At 38.3% G+C, this 21,273-nt stretch overlaps 1 protein-coding gene across 1 annotated transcript in view; it reads right to left on the reverse strand.

Moving 5' to 3' along the window:
• The window catches only part of LOC116324894 (atrial natriuretic peptide receptor 2), an 86,374-nt gene extending 71,033 nt beyond the window's left edge, over positions 1-15,341 (reverse strand). The window contains exon 1 of the mRNA XM_031745668.2: positions 14,284-15,341. Coding sequence (XP_031601528.1) covers positions 14,284-14,980 — 697 coding nt within the window. The 5' untranslated portion in view covers positions 14,981-15,341. The remainder of the gene's footprint in view (positions 1-14,283) is intronic.
• Positions 15,342-21,273: the final 5,932 nt, after the last annotated feature.

Below are 21,273 nucleotides of genomic sequence, written 5' to 3' on the forward strand. Positions count from 1 at the left end.
ATCTTATTTCTGTAAAACTGTGCCATCTTTGGATTGTTTTAAGTAGATTCAACTAAACAAAATTTTTGTACAGGCTGTTAGTGCCTAAATATACAATTTACAATGGGTTCTTTGTAAAGTTGTTATACAGTATGTAGACACAACGCTGGATCATCCCTTGAGTTAGGTGCTTTTTATGCTTAAATGAACAGTGTTAAGTGGCTTAACAAACAAACAAAAAAAGGTTCCTCTAAAACTCGTCAGGACTGGATAGGACAATGAGTGAAAAAACAGCCAGTGACCAATGACAGACTTGGAAAGACCTTCAGAAAGCGTGGGGAACTACTGCTCAACACCACTTTAGGGTGGGACGTCAGCTCACAGTAATATTGGGGGAAACACACTGACATTTACTTTACTTGCATTTTTTTAACACTTACTTAATGTTCATGCTTTCAGATGCTGCTAGACATTCATATCAGCACATTTCCTGTGGTTTTGATTAAACATGTATACGGTTCCTTGAAATCTAATTGATCTCTGTTTGCTATCATTGTGACAACACCAATAATCTCTATTAAAACCAGAGCAGTGTGACACATTTTCCAGTTTCTTGTGGTTTCACATATTGAAATGAACAGCACAGTCTAAGTAGTGGGTAATACACTTCGACAGCTGGCGTTTATTTCAACTTTTGCAATGCCTGATTCTAATAAATGTCAGGCTTCAACAAAATGGTCTGTAGCAGAAAAGAATAAAAAATCACGAGCAAGCCAAGATGGAGAGAAAAGCTGTACAAAGATTGGGGTGGATATTAGTTCAGAGGACCTCAAACAGTGGAAACAAGTGAAGAAAGAAGAATACTGGACTAAATATTATAAATATTTCAAGGGTACTGGAGATAAAAAGTATATTTGGCAATACTCAAACTATAATCCAAGAGCTTTACATAAATAAAACTGTCAAAATATTTACTAGAATCAGAAATGGTTTTAAAAAAGAAAAAGCAAACAAAATTACAACTCACCCATTCAGTCCCAAGTTTTAGATCAAGATTCAACAAAGGGAACATTTCCCTTGGTTTTGTGGTTAAACCTGATGTTTTCAGACATTTCCAGGTCTCTGAGCCAACTGAGAGTTAAAAATGGTCCAAATCCATTAAACTCCAATAAAATGATTGGTGCAGCTAATCTCCAGGTGTGACAATTAAGTTTAACATCTGGGAGTCAATGAAAAAAGGGATTTTACAAGATTGAGATTAGTCAGCAGTTAGCAATTATTTATATAGGTAAAGATATTCTGGCCGTAGATTTGATTATTGCAAAAAGAAAAAACAAAACAAAACAGAATTACATAAAATGCATAACACTAGGGTAATCAGACACTGCACCAGGGACACAGACATAATAAAGATAATAATAAAATGTCTAAAACCAAAAATGAATAGATTAGGGCTCCTGACTTTTTCGTGAACATGAATAAAGTGTATAAAGTCCTTTCTTCCCATTTGTCTTTGTCAGATTGTCTTTTTGCCCTTTCATGTATTTTTGCTGTTACTTTGGTCAAACCTACTTATCAGCTTTTGCGTTATTGGGGTTTTTTTTTTTTACTTTTTGTTAGTTTTGATAAAACATACATTTTGCTTTTACATTGTTGCATTTTCTGTCCATGTGTCCAGTCCTGATAGAACTCTCAGGTTACCTTTAAACTATTCAGTTGATCAGAGACTCCAACTTGAAACCTTTTTTTAGGTTGTGGCAGTGTCTCTACCTACTACCTTCACCCTGGAACCTACACCCTCCTGCTGTTGACTCATTTATTTAAAATAAAAAAAAAAACAAAAAACAAAAAGTTGCATTTTTTTTCCATTAGTAAGCTCCCAACTAACAGACATTTCCTCATGTTTTAGAGCTGCTGCTGCTTCAACCCCAACCCTCAGCTCTTCCAGCTTGGGTCACCATGCCAGGTAGCTCTGTTGTCTGCTGGACCGATCCCAAAATAAACACGTTACACAGCCAAGGGGAAAATGTCCGCTTGTGTTGCAGAAGTCACTGTGTTTACAGAGGGTTATATAAAAGTACCTAAAAGTGACTCTAAAGATTGTTTTTAAACCAAAATCTTGTTTTTAAATTCTGTTTTGTTTTTTAAAGATGGCTTCATGATTCACATAATCACGTTTCAGTTTTACCTCTAACAGAAAGGTTGTGTTTTCAGTGCTCTGTGTTTTCTTTTTTAGAAGCATTACTAAACATTGCAAAATAGAACATTTGCTATTGTGTCAGGATCTTCTGTGTTTTTACAAATTGGCATGCGCCGCCTATCCTGCAGCATTCTGTTTTGTTCATGCACATATTTTGACACTGACCCAGATCTAAACACAAACAATTCTCAGTATTTTCTCCTACTGAAATAACACATACAGTAACGCGTGTATTTGTGGCGGGTGTTCGTACGAGCTCCTTCCTATTTACCCTCCAAACAATCCGTTTCAAGATAATGATGCTCATTTTAAAAATAGGCTTAAACCAAAAAACTTCTCTTTAGGAAAACACAGAAAATGTGATGTTTATGGTGTTTCAGTCTTAAGAATAAATATGCAGAAACTGGGCATAATACCACAATTATCGAGAGCACAGTTAAAACTTGTTAATGATACATTATGTAATGATTTGTATGACTGTAATTAATTTTGGTAACTTGTAGATTTAGCTATTAAATATACTTGTGCTGTAGGGTCCACTTGACTTTCATAAGATTCACATCACATAGCGAAGTTTTCACAGGAAACAACAAATGTAGTATTATACAAAAAACATGGGATATTTCATCATTTAGTCTTTTTCTACTTTTCTTTATTAAAACATGATGTGATGGATCCTTACGACTAGAAATATTAGTGCTTTTATGAGAGCAGCTGCTGTGTCTGCTACCCAATGTTAATATACGTTGTTTTAAATTTCACTCGGAGCTTTAAAAAAGAGAACCAACATCTCTATTCTATATATATCTTTTAATGCTACAATAATGAGTGTGTTAATTTATAAGTCAGTAGGTGAAGGTTACTAACTAAAGTATAAACTACAACTACATTTGGGGAAACATTTTAGTTAACTGAAATACAATTTTAAAAAGTAGGGTTTAGCGAAGAAAAATAACTGAACAAACTAACTAGAAAAAAATGAAAACGCAGGGAAAATGTCCTTAATTTTAGTCTTTTTATGGTCAAATTTGGGAACGCAATCTGCTTAATAAAGTTGTGAAAACTATAAACTTTAAAATGAAACTTAAATCAGAATAAAATGCAGAAAATTATTTTTTTATTAATTTATTTTGTGATCTTTATTTGACCAAATCACCTCTGCAAGGCGAATATAAGCAAAATGGTGTAAATGCATAGTTTGTCCAGCAGAGCAGCTCCACCTGCAACACGTGCTGCAAGAGTAACATCGCATTTAACAACTACGTCTTTATGTTATTTTTAAAACTATATTGCTGGAAGATCAATAATTAGTGATATTCTCTTTTTAGGTATAATTCTAACATAACCACAGTGTAAGGCATAAATTTCAGACGCAACCTCAGAAGCCGATGTCTGGGAGTCAATGGAGAAGTGGACTTCAGCTTAGCATGTGCAGCTTGTTATCAACCAGTGTTTTGTTAGTTGAGTGCTGACTTCATCTTCATCAAAAAACATCCCCCATTTTTTTCTACCCTTATTACAGCTGTTCTGCGATCCATTTTATCTCATTAAATTACCGTATCCGGTTTTCCTACCTAAATTATGAAGTCTGTAATGTTTGGTTTATGTTTCAATCTAAATAATACAAAACAACAGATAAGGCACTACAAACTGAAACCCCAACAATTATTGTGTGTTTTAATTTGACTGCATTAGTTTAGGTGTATTTCATAAACAGGCAACGGGTTGCTGATTAAGGCTTCAGTGAGTGGTAATTTGAGAAGTTGTTCTGTTATTTTCTTTGTTCACTGAAAGGTGTAATGTCATACAGCTGTTATTTCTGGATCCATAACGAACCATTTTATGTCGGGGATTTGTAACAGACAGCACAAGACTGCTGTGCATACTATTATATTTTTATTTATTTTAAATTCTTATATTTTACTGCAGGTTTATCGTAGCTCTGTAGTGTGTATATGTCTCTAAAAAGGAGTTTAACAAGTTAAAATATGAAAGATCCACCACTATGCCAGTTATAGAAGTCCCTTGCATTTTTATACCTCTTGCAACAAAATAAGACAAATTATAACATATGACTTTATTGACTTAGATTCTAAATCGCACTATGTTTTGTTTCACTCTGTTTCGGGGCTATTTCACTGTTTTGGTTGCTGCATAGGTAATCACATGCAAATGCACAAACAGAAAGGAAGCCAAGAATTGCACTCAGTGTTTTTGTTGCCTGGATTATGCAGGATTTTCTAACATGTGCCATGTTTGTCTTGCAGATGAATCTTTTTAAGGTGGGATTACCCTCTCCAGCTCTTTGTTTGTTCATCTTCTGATCTTTATGAAAGGCTCTCGTCAAATAAATGACTTGTAGCACAGCCTCTAGCCTTTCTTTACACAGAAAACTGTAAAGCAACATGCAGCTCACCAAACCTACAATGGCTGAGGATGTTTCACGGGAAACAGGATTTCTGTAATTACACTGAGGCACTACCTGAGCTTCATTGTGAAGAGACACTCTTTTCATCCCTCGATCAGAGCTGAAAATCACTTGCATATGTACTTGAAAAAGAAAAAAAAACACATCAGGGCCTGATGTGATTGCCGAAAATTTCCCTCTTGTGTGCCATTAACAGAGTAAAAGCATCAAGACGAGTGGGAAATGTGATGGGAGCTGGAATATATTCAGTGTTTAGACACTGTGCTAGATCTAAAAAAAGTGGTCCAAAACCTTCCAAATCACAGAGGAATAGCAGAAGCTAGTCATGGAGGTCATTTTTTGACAGTTTGTGTAACACCTTATGGGTGAAATTTCAATGATGGTGCATGGAGCATTGAGAATTTACATGAAAAAATAAATAAAGCGCAGTATTTATCTCAAGAAAATGTATGGTTGGGTTTTGTTTTGTTTTTTACTATTTCTATTTTATTTTTAACACGGCAGTTTGTGAAACTGCCACAGCTTTTAATTTACTGATTTGTGTTTTCTTTCAATCTTTCTTCTATTGGTGATTTGGTTGAACAATCCCTTTGACTAAAAACACCCCCTGACAAGCCTCAATGCACTGAAGTTAAATGTTTTTCAGTTTACCAATAGCCAGATAAACAGGGTAACAAGCCACTACTCCCACTATGCTAATGGTTCTTATCAAAGGTCGTCAAATATTGCTGGCAATCTGCGCAAACCAAAAGACAGCTATCCTGTTGTAAAGAGCTATTCAATTCAATTCAGTTTTATTGATACAGCACCAAATCGCAACAACAGTCACCTCAAGGCACTTTATATTATAATGTAGACCCTACAATAATACATACAGTGAAAAACTCAACAATCATATGAACCCCTATGAGCAAGCGCTTTGGCGACAGTGAGAAGGAAAAACTCCCTTTTAACAGGAAGAAACCTCCGGCAGAACCAGGCTCAGGGATCCATCTGCCACGACAGGTTGTGGTGAGGGAAGGAAGGGTACAAGCGTTATTATATATAAAATGAACCAAATATGAAAAAAACTGTTTCCACCCACTCATAATCAACTTGACCTTCATATGTGAGCACAAAGGTGAAGATTTAAATTTGGCGCTTCTTAATTTGTCTTATTTTTTCCAGCATTCTTGAGCCTCAAACATCTACAAACAGGATATATCATAGTTTAAAACCCAAACTGCATCAGTTTAATATCTATGACAGAGAATTACAGGAACAAGCACTCATACCCGGATGTTTTTTTGGAAGGTTGGGGGGTGCATTTTGGGTACATTTTAAAAGGTCCTATAAGTATGTGGAATAGATGGTTAGTAAAGAGAAACTTGTATATCTGGCTCATCTTTTCGCTGTGATTCCTTCTCTGTAAAAATAATTGTGTTTACCCACTGGCACTAAAACCTGCATGGAAAAGATTGTGGTTTGGGTTCAAATATGCTCCTCAACAACATCAAGTCTGCACATTAAAAAACAAAAAACAGGCATTCCGCTGTGTGTTTAAATGTTACACTGAGGGCTTATTTACCAGTGTCCGTTCGCAAGACCCATCTCATATTTCCCACAGACACCAAGAGTTACCTTGGGCTTAATTTAAAGACAACAAAGGGGAGCAGAAGCTTTAACAAAATGGCAGTATTTTACTCCTGGGAATTAGACTGGGCTGACTATGCACTGTATATGTTTCCTGTAACCTTAAAAAAAGTCCAAATACTAATCTCATTTATCCATATGTGCACTCACTGAGTGATTGCTTGAATTTAAGTCCAAAGCTGCTGTCATATTTTAGTGTGAAGGCTTCTCCCGTTTCCTCTGTTTCCCCCACAGAACAAACCTTCACTAAAAAGAAAGCCTAATCCTAAAACAAACTAGCAAAGTATTTTATCCTATGCTAATCAGTCATCTAAAAGTGGTCCTCCATATTTCATTTAATTTCCAACTAATCTGCAGGCTTGAGGAAAAGAAATCTCTTAAATCAGTTTTGTGTTTTAAAATATGGCCTGCAGTCAAACAAAAGATTTTCCTTTACAAAAGTTAAAAATATTTTCCTCCTCTAAGATTTGTGGTCAGTTATAGTCTACTGGGTGGTGATGTTACACACCTATAAACTGAAATGGGATTGAAAATGGGATGGCTGTGACTTGTCTGTGTAGGAGTCTGGTCAGTCATATTTTGTTGAGCCTGACCTATATTGAACACTGGCACTCATGACATCATTGTCTTATAAACTTAAATACATGAACTTAGATTTATATACTTAAATAATAAACTTAAATGCATAAAAACCTGGTTTCCGGCTTCTTGAACTAGCCTTTGACCATATACCAGTACAAAAGATGGACGTAGCCACTGTGACACCACTCATCCACGCAGTTTTTTAAGCTCTTCCACAACAAACTGGCACCTTCAGCCTGTTTGTCCAAATAGACAAACTCAAGAGGTACACATCACCAGATATACACATCAGGGTAAGAAGAGAGGCAAGATGAAGTGATGCACCCATCATGCCTAGTGCCTACTGTACAAGCCAGTGTGTGCTCCAAGAATGAGGTCAGCTGACTACCTGACTATACTGAATGACCATCAGTGGGTTTTTTTCTTCCCTGATGGCACGGGCATATTCCAAGATGACAATGCCAGAATTCATCGGGCTCAAATTGTGAAAGAGTGGTTCTGGGAGCATGAGACATCATTTTCACACATGGATTGGTCACCACAGAGTCCAGACCTCAACCCCATTGATAATTTTTGGGATATGCTGGAGAAGGCTTTGCGCAGCGGTCAGACTCTATCATCATCAATGTAAGTTCTTGGTGAAAAATTAATGCAACACTGGATGGAAATAAATCTTGTGACATTGCAGAAGCGTATCGAAACAATGCCAAAGATAATGTGTGCTGTAATCAAAGCTAAAGGTGATCCAACAAAATATTAGAGTGTGTGACCTTTGTTTTGGTGGCGACTTTTTTGGGGGGGCTAGGCAGTGTATTTTATGTGCTTGTATTTCAGTGATGCAAAATATACTCCAACAAAGAATAAAATGTCCTTCTTAACAGAAACATACCACCACTTCTTGAGTTACTTCCCCCATCTAAATTTTTTGGATATTAAAATCAGGAATTTGATGAATTAGAGGTCATAGTGGAACAGGTGAAAGGTTTTTTTTTGTAACTTCACATAGCATGCAGTAACTTGGTAAGCTATTAAACCTCCAGTGATATAAGGCGTCACATTAAAAGCCTACATTTTCTTTCTCGTCTCAGCCTTTGCTTTTTGAACCCAGTCTGCAGTCAGGTGACTAAACAGAGCTGACAGCCCGGAGGATATCTGCCGGGACGAAAGTGAGTGCTGAGCCACAACAAGTCCTGACAAAACCATTAGCTCCTCTGACCTCCAGCTCACTGTGGCAGCTCCACAATTTATTTGGGGTGTGTGCGTGGGGGTTTCAGCTGCCAACACGTTTCTCCTCCTTTCCCTGCTTGAACTACCTTTACACTGTGTTTATCCCACTATTTGTTGATGCTGTTACTGTAACAACAGATTAAGATGTTTAAAGCTTGTTTGCCCGTGCCAGAAACCATAATACTCAAAGGTTTACCGCTTGAAGCAGATTTTGCTCTGACTTGCTGAGTTAATCCAAAAGTGATTCTGTCCAAATGTTCCTGCGATTATAGAGAAATGAATAATTTGCAAATATACACTAGCACTATCAGGATACATTCCTGAAGACCGAATATAAAGACCGCATGCAACGCACTTCGCTCAACGTATTACAAACTGTGCAACAGTCAAAAAAAGTCACATATTTGTTTGTGTTCTTGGACATGATTTTTTTTTTCTTCTTGACAGTGAAAATTACTTTTTAACCCAGTGGTTCCCAAACTTTTTTTGCTGGGCCCCCCTTGTTTAACAAGAAAAATGTTCGCGCCCCCCCACCTCCGCGCGTGCACGCGCGCACGCACACGCACAAACACATCCTTCAACCACGCACACCCATATTTTGCTCCATTGCGGTTTATTTCAGACCTCAAACATTTATTAAACAATTAAGCAAATACAAATAATCTGCAATAAATTACAGGTAGTAAGAAAATAAACTACCAACTCTTTTACGCTCCGTCCGCACCTACACGGGTATTTTTGAACGCGCAGCTGTTTCGGGCACATGTAAACGGCGTATCGAATCACCGAGAACGGAGATTTTTTAAAACTCCTTTTTTTTTTGCGTTTACGTGTGGACGAGGAATACAGAGTTCGTCACGCAATGTCAAAGGTATGTGCCTTTTTCACGTCACACTGTGCGCCACGTTATTGTTTACATGAGATGAATTGCAGAATGGCAGATAGAGACAAAATACTGTTAATCTGACTCTGCAGGTTTTACACGCTTACATATACAGGCCATTACTGTCCCTGCATTTAGAAAGGCAGAGGCATCACGGTGTAATTATTTTACATGTAGTTGTTTTTTTTCCTGTGTAATAATGTTAAACATTGCTGTCAATACATTTTTCAAAAAAACCCTCTACAAAATGGGTTCAAAAACATAAACAACTGTGGGATACTGTTTGTCCGTGATTTGAACAGCCCAGCGCTGCTCCCGATGCAAGGAAAACTAATTCTGCAGGGAGACCTACCTCAGCACTTGTGCAGGTGAAACCAAAGGGAAGATATGCCTCACCATATTTTCTAGTCTTTGGCTTAGAATGAAGTTGGTTTGGAAACATATTCAGCAATGCTTCATCTCCTGCTTTTGCTTTGGTGTGGGAGCCCGTGCTAGCATTGTCCAAGCGTTGTTTTTGTTTTTTTTCCCCTTTTCATGCCGCGCCCCCCCTGCAATAGCTCTGCGCCCCCCCTAGGGGGCGGGCCCCACACTTTGGGAACCACTGTTTTAACCAATGTAGGAGGCATATTTTGAGACTGGCAGCCAAGAAAACTGCTTTTAAATGAGCATTAACCAAATCATCAAAACAAATTCTAAACCTAACCAAGTCGGTTTTTTTGTCTACACCTAGCACCGGGTGGTATATAGGACATACCAGTATTGCAGTCTAAATTTCATGTGTGCTATGATTTTTAAATATATTCAAAAACAGACAATATGCTCTATTTTATGTTTTTTTTTAATTGTTTCGACTCTGTGTATGTTTTTTCCTTATTATTGTGGACATCTAAGTGCTTTATATTTATGTGTACTTGAGAGAAGATTGAGCCGTTGTAAGTCTATGTACAGTAAAGGCCCCGTTATGCATTAAAAATACAAATAATAGTAATAGTCATACCAACCAGCACTACTTAAGGCAAACCAGGGAGTCTTCAATGCCTTAAACCAAATTGTACTTTTTACAAAGCAGCTTTTATTTCCTGAAGCCAATCAAAGAGTCTGAAATGCTTAAACCAAGTGGCTCAACAGAGCAATCATTAGTTGCTCTGTGATGGCATGGAAATGTTTGCTTTCAGCAACTAATTGCAAGTAGTTGCAGCAACTAACTGGTCACCCAGAGGTTAAGCATGCAACACCCTCAATCACCCTGGGCTACCAATTTCAAAGCAAATGCACAGGTTACCTGGTGGAGTGGACAACATGTCTGTAAACAGACTCAGTCTGACACAGACCGCTGACTGACCACAATTATTTTCAGACACTTTTGCAGAAATCTGGAAATAACTGACATCTAGATTCTAAACAGACAGATTTCCAACACTCGGCAGTAAATTTGTGTTTCTTATATGGTAGATAAAAGAGATGTTGTCAAGTACTTATGTCATTTTCCAAATAATTATGTAAAATTCTGTTTAATGTGAATTTCTGCAAAAGATTTGTGATTTTTTTGCTGATTTATCACAGTTAATTTCCATATTGTCACAAACACGTAATTGTCATTAGCACACTGACTCCGTCTTACTGCTGTTTTAATGCCGTCGTGGCACACCAAAGTCGCTTTAAAAACAGCAACTGATTGCAAGTTGCTGCAGACCCGTCACTATTCTAGAAACAACCATTTCACAGGCAACGAGATCACAAGTTTGTTGCAAACGGTCACAATAATATCCACTGTTTTCTGTTGTGTGACTGTAGCATAACCAAGTCGTTTTTATTTTCTAGCGACATAGTTTTTATTGAATACAGCCAAATAGTCTTTAATGATAACATATTTTAAATTAATAATGCATACATAATGTATTTAAAATGATACAACTTAAGTGTTTTCTCTGGTGCATGGAGTGAAATGATTACATCCACCACCAAACCCCTCCAACCTCCAAACGTTGCGTTCTTTCATCCCTTAAAAAGTGGAAAATACTTATTTCTTGTACACGGATGCGTATCAATACAAATGAGACTGTACAGATGAAGAACTGGGTTGAGGGACTTAAAAATAAGAGTTGGAAATTCTAATATGATTTAATATTTAAATAACATATTAGGATCTAATATGTTGTCTAAAGTGAAGAACAAAGTGTTGACTGATCCAATGATAACCTTACCATTCAGAAGACATTCAACCACACAAATGCACTTTCACAAGAGCAGTAATCATCAAGTCTGCCTCATGATATTTCCAGTTCGTAAAGCTTAAGGACAGAAGAGTGGTGAGAGATTTAAAGGCCTCCTTCTGTTACCTTTAAAGAAATAGCGGTATTATGATTTGTTGACGTCTAGATGAATGGGGTTTTTTTTCAGTGGGACAAAATATTTCAAGGTTGAAGCTTTAAGTCTATCTAATAGTCTGCTGACACCGTGGCGTTGTTGGTATCGTCTTGTTCCAGCTCTTCTACTGGCTGCAGTTTGTTTCTGTTTGTTTCCACTGAGGGAAAACTGTGTTTTCATGTTTCATAATGCCCCATAATTTAATCAAACGTGGAGTGGACCCCAACCTTTTCCATCTCCTCTACACCCACAGCCCTGGACTCCAAAATACGTCTCTCTTCAACATTTTTCATTTTCAGCAAACTCATTTAAACCTGTATCTGCACAACTTTCAGCTTTCCATTCCTGTACTATCCATCCATCCATTCGCTTTCGCTTATCCTTTTCAGGGTCACGGGGGTCCATTCCTGTACTACTAGCAACTATTACTATACTGCTGCTACTTTTGCTGTAAGCTTATTATTTCAACCATTTATGTACGGTTTGTAGCTTTAACAGCTCTTCATATCATCAGCTTAGCTAGAAGTTTCAGTTTTTACTGTTTATTTATAACTTTATGTTGAAAATGTTAGCCAGTTACTTCATTTCAACTATTAATCCAGTAAATTTAGATTACAGTTTTATTTGGACTTTTAGCAAACAGTTTCAGTTGTTTATCTATATTTTATATAAGGTGCTGCGCAAAAGACTCGAGTCATATAGCCAGACTTTTCTGTCAGTTTTTTTTTAACCCTATCTTGAGCAGCAGTTCTCCAGGTGTGATAGAGGTCTTTCAAAGTTTATCATTTGGCTGCTTTTTCACTAATTTTCCATCCAGTCCTTCACCTTACCATTTTGAAAAAAAAAAAGTTATTATTTGGTGAACCACTTAACATGACCTCCGAATCATTCCAGGACTAAAACAGGTACCTAACTAAAGGGATGAAACAGTGTTGTGTCTACACATAACTGACAACTTTGCAAAGAAGTATAAAGAAGTATAATCTTCGTTGGGTACTTTATTACCAGCAACCTGTTGAAAAAACACATAATGTTCTCATTTCTTTAGTTTAAGCAATAAAAAATGTGAATAATAGCACAGTTCAACAGACATAACATAGTATTTTGAGCCCAACAAGTTGGGCTTCTATATGCATACTTAGCATGCTATGCAGTGTGACCTTAAAAGCTTTGAGGACAAGTCTGAAACACTATCTAAAACAGATGAGAGAACAAAGACCGGACACAGAACTTAAGGGACGGATCTCAGGACAGGTGGCTGTCAAGAAGCCATTTATAAGGGTGGGAAAAGACTGAGGGACATCAAATTACACAAGAACTGAAGTGAAAAGTGGCAACAGGTATGAGGAAGTGATGAACCCAAATGTGAAATTTCTGGTTCAGATAAATGTTTGGAAGAGGTAAGGAGACAGGTACAACAGTGGGTGTCTACAGCCATCTGTAAAACACAGTGGGGGCTCTATCGTGGTTTGAGGGATGTTAGAGATTGTGACAAGCTTGATGGCGGGATTAACACAGGACGGTGCTCTCTTCAGGATGGCAATGATGCCAGGCAGATTCTCAATGCAGTAAAAGCATAACTGGATAGAAAATCACACAAGGGAACACTATCAGTCATGGATCGGCCTCACCAAGAGCCCGGATCTCAAAATTACTGAAGCAGTGTGAGATTATCTTGATGGAGAATGGAGCAAAAGGCAACCAACATCCAAACAAGAGCTTTGACCATCCTTCGTGAAGCCCGGAGAACAAGACTGCTTAAAGAAATTAAAAGAAAACTTTCCTAAGAGAGTTCAGGCTGTGCTAAAAAACAAATGTGGTCACTCCAAATATTGATTTTTCAAGCTTGTTAGACTCATACAAACTCTTTTTTGATTTATATACTGTATTTATATGTAAGTTTGCACAAGTTTCAATAAATTTGTGCACCAATTTCCTATTTTCCTAGCTAAATATGAATAAATGGGGGGTGGCTTTAGACTTTTGCACAGTAATGTAGCAGTTTGAACTGCATGAACTGGGAGTCTCTGTTTTTGGGTCCCTGTGCAAACCCCCCGAACAGCTTTGCTATTTTTTTTTCTCTTTGGAAACTTTATCTCCACGTGATTTTTAAATAATTGATATAAACCTAACTTAACTGGCTGCACAGCAAATATTGACCAGGCTGAATTGATTGTAAGCCTCCTTTATATTCTCATTACAAAGCAAGCAGCACTGTTTGGCTGCAAGGACACACGCTTACTCACAACTTCTCTCCCTCTCTCTGTGTGTCTTTAAAAAACACAGGTGGTGGTCCTCCACAAGGCAATAAACCCAAAGCAGCAGACTGCCCACAGCCTAAACATTCCTGTGTAATAACTCCCGAGTAAACAGGCTTTCCCTGCACCTATTCCAGTCCACCTCTGTTTGTATTCACATCACCAGTGTGTGAATGTGTGCGTGAATGGGTGAATGACTGGATATGTAAAGCGCTTTGGGGTCCTTAGGGACCGTAAAAGCGCTATATAAATACAGACCATTTACCATTTATCTTCTTAGGAAAAAACTTCACTGTGACCTCATTCTGGGAGAAAAAGCAAAATGCCTATTGTGGACATCTAGTTATTTCCACAACGGTCTGATGCACTTAAATCATTTCGAATATAGATTTTTTCCCCCCTCAAACAATTGGGAAATAAATCTGCACGCAGGCAAACTTAACCAAATTGTTTCCCATGCAGATCATCCAGTATGATGGAAATTTCGCTTTCCATCCACTGACATTATCTTTATAATATCCAGCTGGAGATCTGCTTTACTTCAAGATAAAAACGCACAGAAAAAAAGATACACACACACACACACACACACAAAAAAAAAAAAAAATTGGGGGGGGTTTTTAATCATACTCTTTTAGAGCTGGTGTTTCTGTTGGTTTGTAAGATACCCATTTTTAACTTCCTAGATTTCAAACTTTTAATCACACCTCCCTCAGCATGAACTTACTTCTCCCGCTCTCCTTGATAAAAGTAATGACATCCTTGTGGTACTTGTAGTCCTCCTGGTACGGGTGGGCCCCCACTGTAATGTTCATCTGCTCCTTCAGGTTCAGGTAAATCCCCTCAGAGAGGAAGTAGTGCGGCCGATCGTCCTGCCGCCGGTCGTAAAATATCACCACTGCCCGGGACGTCCAGTTAAAGTGCGTGTGCAGGACGTTGGCGAAGTCCCCCAGCTTTGTGGTGGACGGTCCGCTGCGCACAATGGTCCGGTACTCCTCCCGCTTGTCGAAGCCGTACGCGGGTCCACCAGCGGTGATTAGCGGGATTTTCCAGTGGGATGCGAATCGCCCAACGGAGGCAAGCGGGTACACGCACCCGGGTCCGAAGAAGGCGTCCGGGCGGATGTAAAGCTTGGCGTCCACGGCCACCACTTGCGCCCGGCTCTCGGCGCACGACCCCGCCGCGGGGTCCTCCGTGCTGTAGTTCAGGATGTTGATGGAGCGGTCGAGCAGAAGCTTGTGTTTGACGTGCAGGTCCTCGTGCGCCATGAGGAGTGCCGGGAAGACGCGCGGAAGAGCCCACGGGTACTTCTGGTGGTTGTCCGGGAGCATCACGGCCACGGTTATGTTACCTCTGCAGCCGGGAAGGAGCCAGCAAGACAGTGCGGCGAGCACGCAGCATCCCAGCGCGCCTCTGCATCCCATTTCTCGTCCCAAAGAGAAAGCGCACGGCAACGGAGAGCGCACCGTTTGGAGAGAAGACACGGCCGGATGTGGCAACCTGACACCAAACCGTCTGCCTCACTTTGTCTCCTTCTCTCTCTCTCTCTCTCCCCCTCTCTCGCTCTCTTTCTCAATCACAAGTGCCACAGAGTCGGTAAATGCGTCATCTTGTCATCGCAGTCCGGTTGTGCCATGCGTCTCCGATGCGTAAAAATCCACCGCTAATGAACTCGTGGTACTTCCAAAGCGACTTTTCTCAGAGCTGCGCAGTCCTTACGCTTACAGTCTCTCGGAGAGTGATAACACACATCCAGATGACTCCAAGTTAAATCAGAGCAGCCCTCTGCTCGGCCCCCACACGTCACACACTGCAAGAAGTGGGCCCTACAGTGTCAATAAATCAGCGTGTCCCAGTTTATTTTCTTTATTCAGGTAATTTTTAATGTTTCAGTGAATTAAGATGATTCCAATACAGATTATAATAAATTTTAAATCTAAAAAACCTCATTGTGCCCACTTAAATGAAACACGGCAGACCCTGACTGTCACTTATGTGCTTGGAAAGATGAAGTAAAATGAACTGCATCAGGAAGAAGAAGAAGGTGCCCTGAGTCACGATTATACACGTGAAGTGTTCACAGAAGATGACAAATCCAAACACGTCAAATCGCCTGTTAAAATATTTGGTATTTTTTGCAGTGTATGAAGAAACAGCCCATTAAAAAGCGGAGTTAGCTCGCCCCCTGCCTGCCGTGTCACATGTTACAGAGCAAGCATGTTTAGAAGGAATAAGTTTGGGACTGTTCTTGAGGCTGCTCAAACTGTCAGTTTTAAGGTGCTGGTGTTACTAAACTGATTTAAGGTCTTTCAGGTGAGCTGGTGAAGTCACTTCAGTCTGCAGATGTTACACCTGAACGTTGCTGCTCCTGTTTTGGGCACCAAACTACAACTTTTTCAGGTTTTTTTCGTTCTCCTTAGCTTTAAAGGTTATGATTTTTGGTTGTTTTTGCTTTTCACTTTGTATCTCATGTGCATTACTAGTCTGTGTATTTACAGAGACATTCTTGGAAGGGTAAATTGTTCCTGTTTGTAAGTAAAGTAAACATACTCTTTGTCTGTGTTTTGCTTGTTGGGTTCTGGTCACAACAGGGGATCAGCAAAGTCCAGAATTTGATTCACTTGGTAAAATGAGTGTTTGTATAAAACGTCACAGAATTCATTCCGGGCATTAAAAAAGCCCATCTACAAGGGAGGATAAGCTTAGGAGCCTCGTGATGATGAAAATGGAGTAAAAAAGTTCCTTATATGTGTAAAATAATGAATATTTTCATGTTAAGGGAGTTCAAAAACTGAAAATGTGAGGCTATATGGAAAAAAAAAACTCTTCTCCCACACTGAAGTAATAGATAAGCAGATAGAGTGTTTACTTTATACTTATTATAGGTATTTTATAGATATATTCATCAAGCATCGTGGACAGGGTCCAAGAAAACCTGTGAAGGAAATTTAATGTTAAAATGAATAAAATGTCCAACACTTTGTTTTGTTTTTTTAAAAGCTACACACATACTGTATTTTCTTCAAGGCAATTCAGGCTCTTCATCGCTGCTTTTGTAAATGAATGATTCATTAATGTTTAAGTTAGCGATGTGCGATACCACTGATTTCCTATCCGATCCGATACCAAGTAAAATTCAGGGTGGTATCGACGATACTGACCCGAAACCGATACTTAATGTGCTATTGTATTTCAAAATGATTACAGGACATCAGACTAGTTGTTCTTATTGTTTAAATATGAAGAATTATCATATAGAAATCAAAAAACCTGAGGTTGTGTGTTAATTGACGCTACTTGAACACGTATATCTTGTCATTTAACATGTATATACTTGCCTGGACATTTCAACAAAAACATTCAGCATTCACACTTTCCCTCATTCACAGTACTGCCGTGCCACACTACAAATTTTGGTATCGATCCAATACCAAGTAAATACAGGGCCAGTGTTGCCAAAGTTATTCAGGCAGCTAATTGGACGAGAGGAGTGTGCTATGACTTATGAGATGAATTCTCAGTTTGCAAATTCTGAACACATTTTAATCACCACTATATCACTGTGATTGTTACTTTCCACAATAATTAGTTAACACAACAAAACACACCTTTCAGCTTTTCATGTGTTTTGAAACTGGGTTTTTGGAGACCTGGAATGTAAACCTTTCGGTCTCTAAACCACACAATTTTCATAGTGCATGTTTGAGGTTTATTTGTTCCAAAGAAATAATTAACACAGTTCAGCAGGCTGCATACTGAACTTGCTAGTATCAGTCTGATACCAATACTAGTGTTGGTATCGATACTATCGATATTTGGATCGCTCTGCCCACCTCTAGTTTAAGTTTACTTCTTTTAATTATTTGTTTTGCAATTGTTGTACTAAGTAAGGTTGACACCTCTTTGATATTTGACTCTACCGTAATGGCTTTTCCCGCTCAGCTGGAACTTTACTCCTCAGACTATAATCTGAAATGTGGCTTGTGAAGAGGCAGGAAGAGGTTATATGCAGCAATTAAAATAGCTGTTTGCTGTTTTGATGCTGCATCTTACAGGGGTTTTTTCTGCACAGCTGTGATCACCTCTACCCACACTGCAGCACCTTGATTTAGACATTCGTGATTCATTTAACACCTTTTCTGCGACACAAAAGACAGTAGTCAAGGTCTTTATACGCTGCAAAACCAACCATAGAATTAATTTTGCTTGTTTGGCATAATCATTATAACAGAACTGTTCATTGCATCGTAGTATGTTAGAAATACAATTCAATAAAAAAAAAAACCCTCACAGAAAAAGAAGCATGTTTGTCACATTCCTTTAAGAGATAATCTCTCAAAAATCATCACCGTAGACCAGAAACACTGCGGGCTCAGTGCTCTGATTATTCCTACTGTTCCGATATCGCCCAGAAAACAAGACGAAACTCATTAAATTAAATAAAAGTAAAAAACAATAAAGCTCAGTAGGTGGCAATTGACTTTATGTAGCGATATTAAATTAAACAAATCAACAAGCCAGCCACCGATTTTAGAGTTAAGAGTATATTTTTGTTACTAGACAACAAAGTTTCTGGATAAATTGCTGGACTTGGTCTGTGGCTTGCTGTGACTAAAAAATTGGTAGTAATCAGAGTAATTGTAATCAGAGTAATGCTGTAATCCGAGTATTTGAATAATCTGATTACTCTGATTACCCAAGTACTCAGGTAATCTGATTGCACCACTACTCTCATAACTAGGTATGCTGCTTGCAATCAAATTAATGTAATCAAATTACTCAGGTACTTGGGGAATACTGTAATAGAGTATTTAGGTAATCAGATTACTCAGTTAATCAGAGTACTTGGGTAATCAGATAATACAGTAATCAGAGTACTCATGTAATCTGTTTACGCAAGTACTCTGATTACACAAGTAATCTGATTACACAGGTAATCTGATTACCTAAGTACTCTGATTACCCAAGTACTCAGATTAAACAGGTAATCAGATTACACTGTAATCAGAGTACTTAGGTAATCAGATTACTCATGTAATCAGAGTAAACAAGTAAATGATTACACGAGTACTCTGATTAACAAGTAATCTGATTACACAGGTAATCCGATTACCTAAGTACTCTGATTACACAAGTAATCTGATTACCCAAGTACTCTGATTACTCAAGTACTCAGATTAAACAGGTAATCAGGTTACACTGTAATCAGAGTACTTAGGTAATCAGATTACCTGTGTAATCAGATTACTTGTGTAATCAGAGTTAACAAGTAATCTGATTACATGAGTACTCTGTTTACGCAAGTACTCTGATTACACAAGTAATCTGATTACACAGGTAATCTGATTACCTAAGTACTCTGATTACCCAAGTACTCAGATTAAACAGGTAATCAGATTACACTGTAATCAGAGTACTTAGGTAATCAGATTACTCATGTAATCAGAGTAAACAAGTAAATGATTACACGAGTACTCTGATTAACAAGTAATCTGATTACACAGGTAATCCGATTACTCAAGTACTCAGATTACACAAGTAATCTGATTACCCAAGTACTCTGATTACTCAAGTACTCAGATTAAACAGGTAATCAGATTACACTGTAATCAGAGTACTTAGGTAATCAGATTACCATGTAATCAGATAAATGATTTGTGTAATCTGATTAACAAGTAATCTGATTACACAGGTAATCCGAGTACTCTGATTACACAAGTAATCTGATTACCCAAGTACTCTGATTACCCAAGTACTCAGATTAAACAGGTAATCAGATTACAGTGTAATCAGAGTTAACAAGTAATCTGATTACATGAGTACTCTGATTACACAAGTACTGTGATTACACAAGTACTCAGATTAAACAGGTAATCAGATTACTTGAGTACTTTGATTACAGTATTACAAGTACTGATTACATTATAAATCTGATTACATTACTTGACTGCGTTAGTATCTGATTACTATCATGTAATCAGACATAAACATTACTCTGATGATTACTAACGCAGTACTCTGATTAACAAGTAATCTGATTACACAGGTAATACTGTAATCAAGTACTCAGGTAATCAGATTACCTGTTTAATCAAGTAATCTGATCAGATTACCGTGTAATCAGAGTAAACAGTACTCTGATTACCCAAGTACTCAGATTAAACAGGTAATCAGGTTACACTGTAATCAGAGTACTTGGGTAATCAGATTACTTGTGTAATCAGAGTAAACAAGTAATCTGATTACACAAGTACTCTGATTACATGAGTAATCTGATTACACAGGTAATCTGATTACCTAAGTGCTCTGATTACAGTGCTCAGATTAAACAGGTAATCAGATTACACTGTAATCAGAATACTTAGGTAATCAGATTACTTGTGTAATCAGAGTTAACAAGTAATCTGATTACATGAGTACTCTGATTACACAAGTACTCAGATTAAACAGGTAATCAGATTATATGAGTACTTTGATTACAGTATTACCAAGTACTCTGATTACATTATAAATCTGATTACAAATTACTCTGACTACTTTAGTACTCCGATTACTATCAGAGTACTAACGCCTAGGTCATTGTGTCCTTGGGCAAGATACTTCACCTACCGCCTACTGGTGATGGCGCGCTATGGCAGCCTCGCTTCTGTCAGTCTGCCCCAGGGCAGCTGTGGCTACAACTGTAGCTTGCCTCCACCAGTGTGTGAATGTGAGAGTGAATGAATAGTGGAATTGTAAAGCGCTTTGAGGGTCTTGAAAAGCGCTATATAAATGCAATCCATTATTATCATTATTATTATTATCTGATTACAGTATTACTAATTATCTGAGTAATCTGATTACCTAAGTACTCTATTACAGTATTACCCAAATACACTGATTACCCGAGTAATTTGATTACACCATTTGTCTGATTACATTGGTAATCTGATTACACAGTACTCTGATTACAGCCAAACTTTAGTCACAGCAAGCCACAGACTTTATGTCTGGTAACAAAAACATACTCTTAAGTACCTATGTAATGTGAGTAGTGGTGCAATCGGATTACTTGTATAATCAGAGTACTATGGTAATCAGAGTAATATTGTAATCAGAGTACTCATGTAATAAGATTATCTATGTACTCAAGTACCTATATAATGAGAGTAGTGGTGCAATCATATTACTTGTGTAATCATAGCAGGAAAAAACAAAAACAAAACTAAAAATAATAATACACACAGTCAAAGGAGTTTGCAAAGAAAAGCGTCTGGACTTCTTTGAGTTGCTTGAAGACGTTTCACCTCTCATCCGAGAAGCTTCTTCAGTTCTAAGGTCAAATGGCCGAGAGTCCCAGATTTAAACCCAGTGGGAGTATCCCCCCAAGGAGGGACAAAGGACCCCCTGGTGATCCTCTAATCACATGCGCCAAGGTGTGAAAGTGGGTGTGGGACCTAATCAGCCAGGGTTTCGGGTGAGCCCATTGTGAAACCTGGCCCCACCCTATCATGTGATTTCCTGAGGTCAGGTGGCCCAGGATGTGAGTGGGCGTTAAGGCGTCTGGGGAGGGAACTCAAAACTGGATTATAGATGGCAGACAGTTGGTGTCGTAAACCACCGCCTCTGTTCAAAGATGGTCGCTCACAGTGGACATAGATGGCCTCTTTCACTCCTCTTTCAAACCATCTGTCCTCTCTGTCCAATATGTGAACATTGGCATCCTCGAAAGAGTGAC

The sequence above is a fragment of the Oreochromis aureus genome, linkage group 7 (assembly GCF_013358895.1).
Source record: "Oreochromis aureus strain Israel breed Guangdong linkage group 7, ZZ_aureus, whole genome shotgun sequence".
NCBI lineage: Eukaryota > Metazoa > Chordata > Actinopteri > Cichliformes > Cichlidae > Oreochromis > Oreochromis aureus.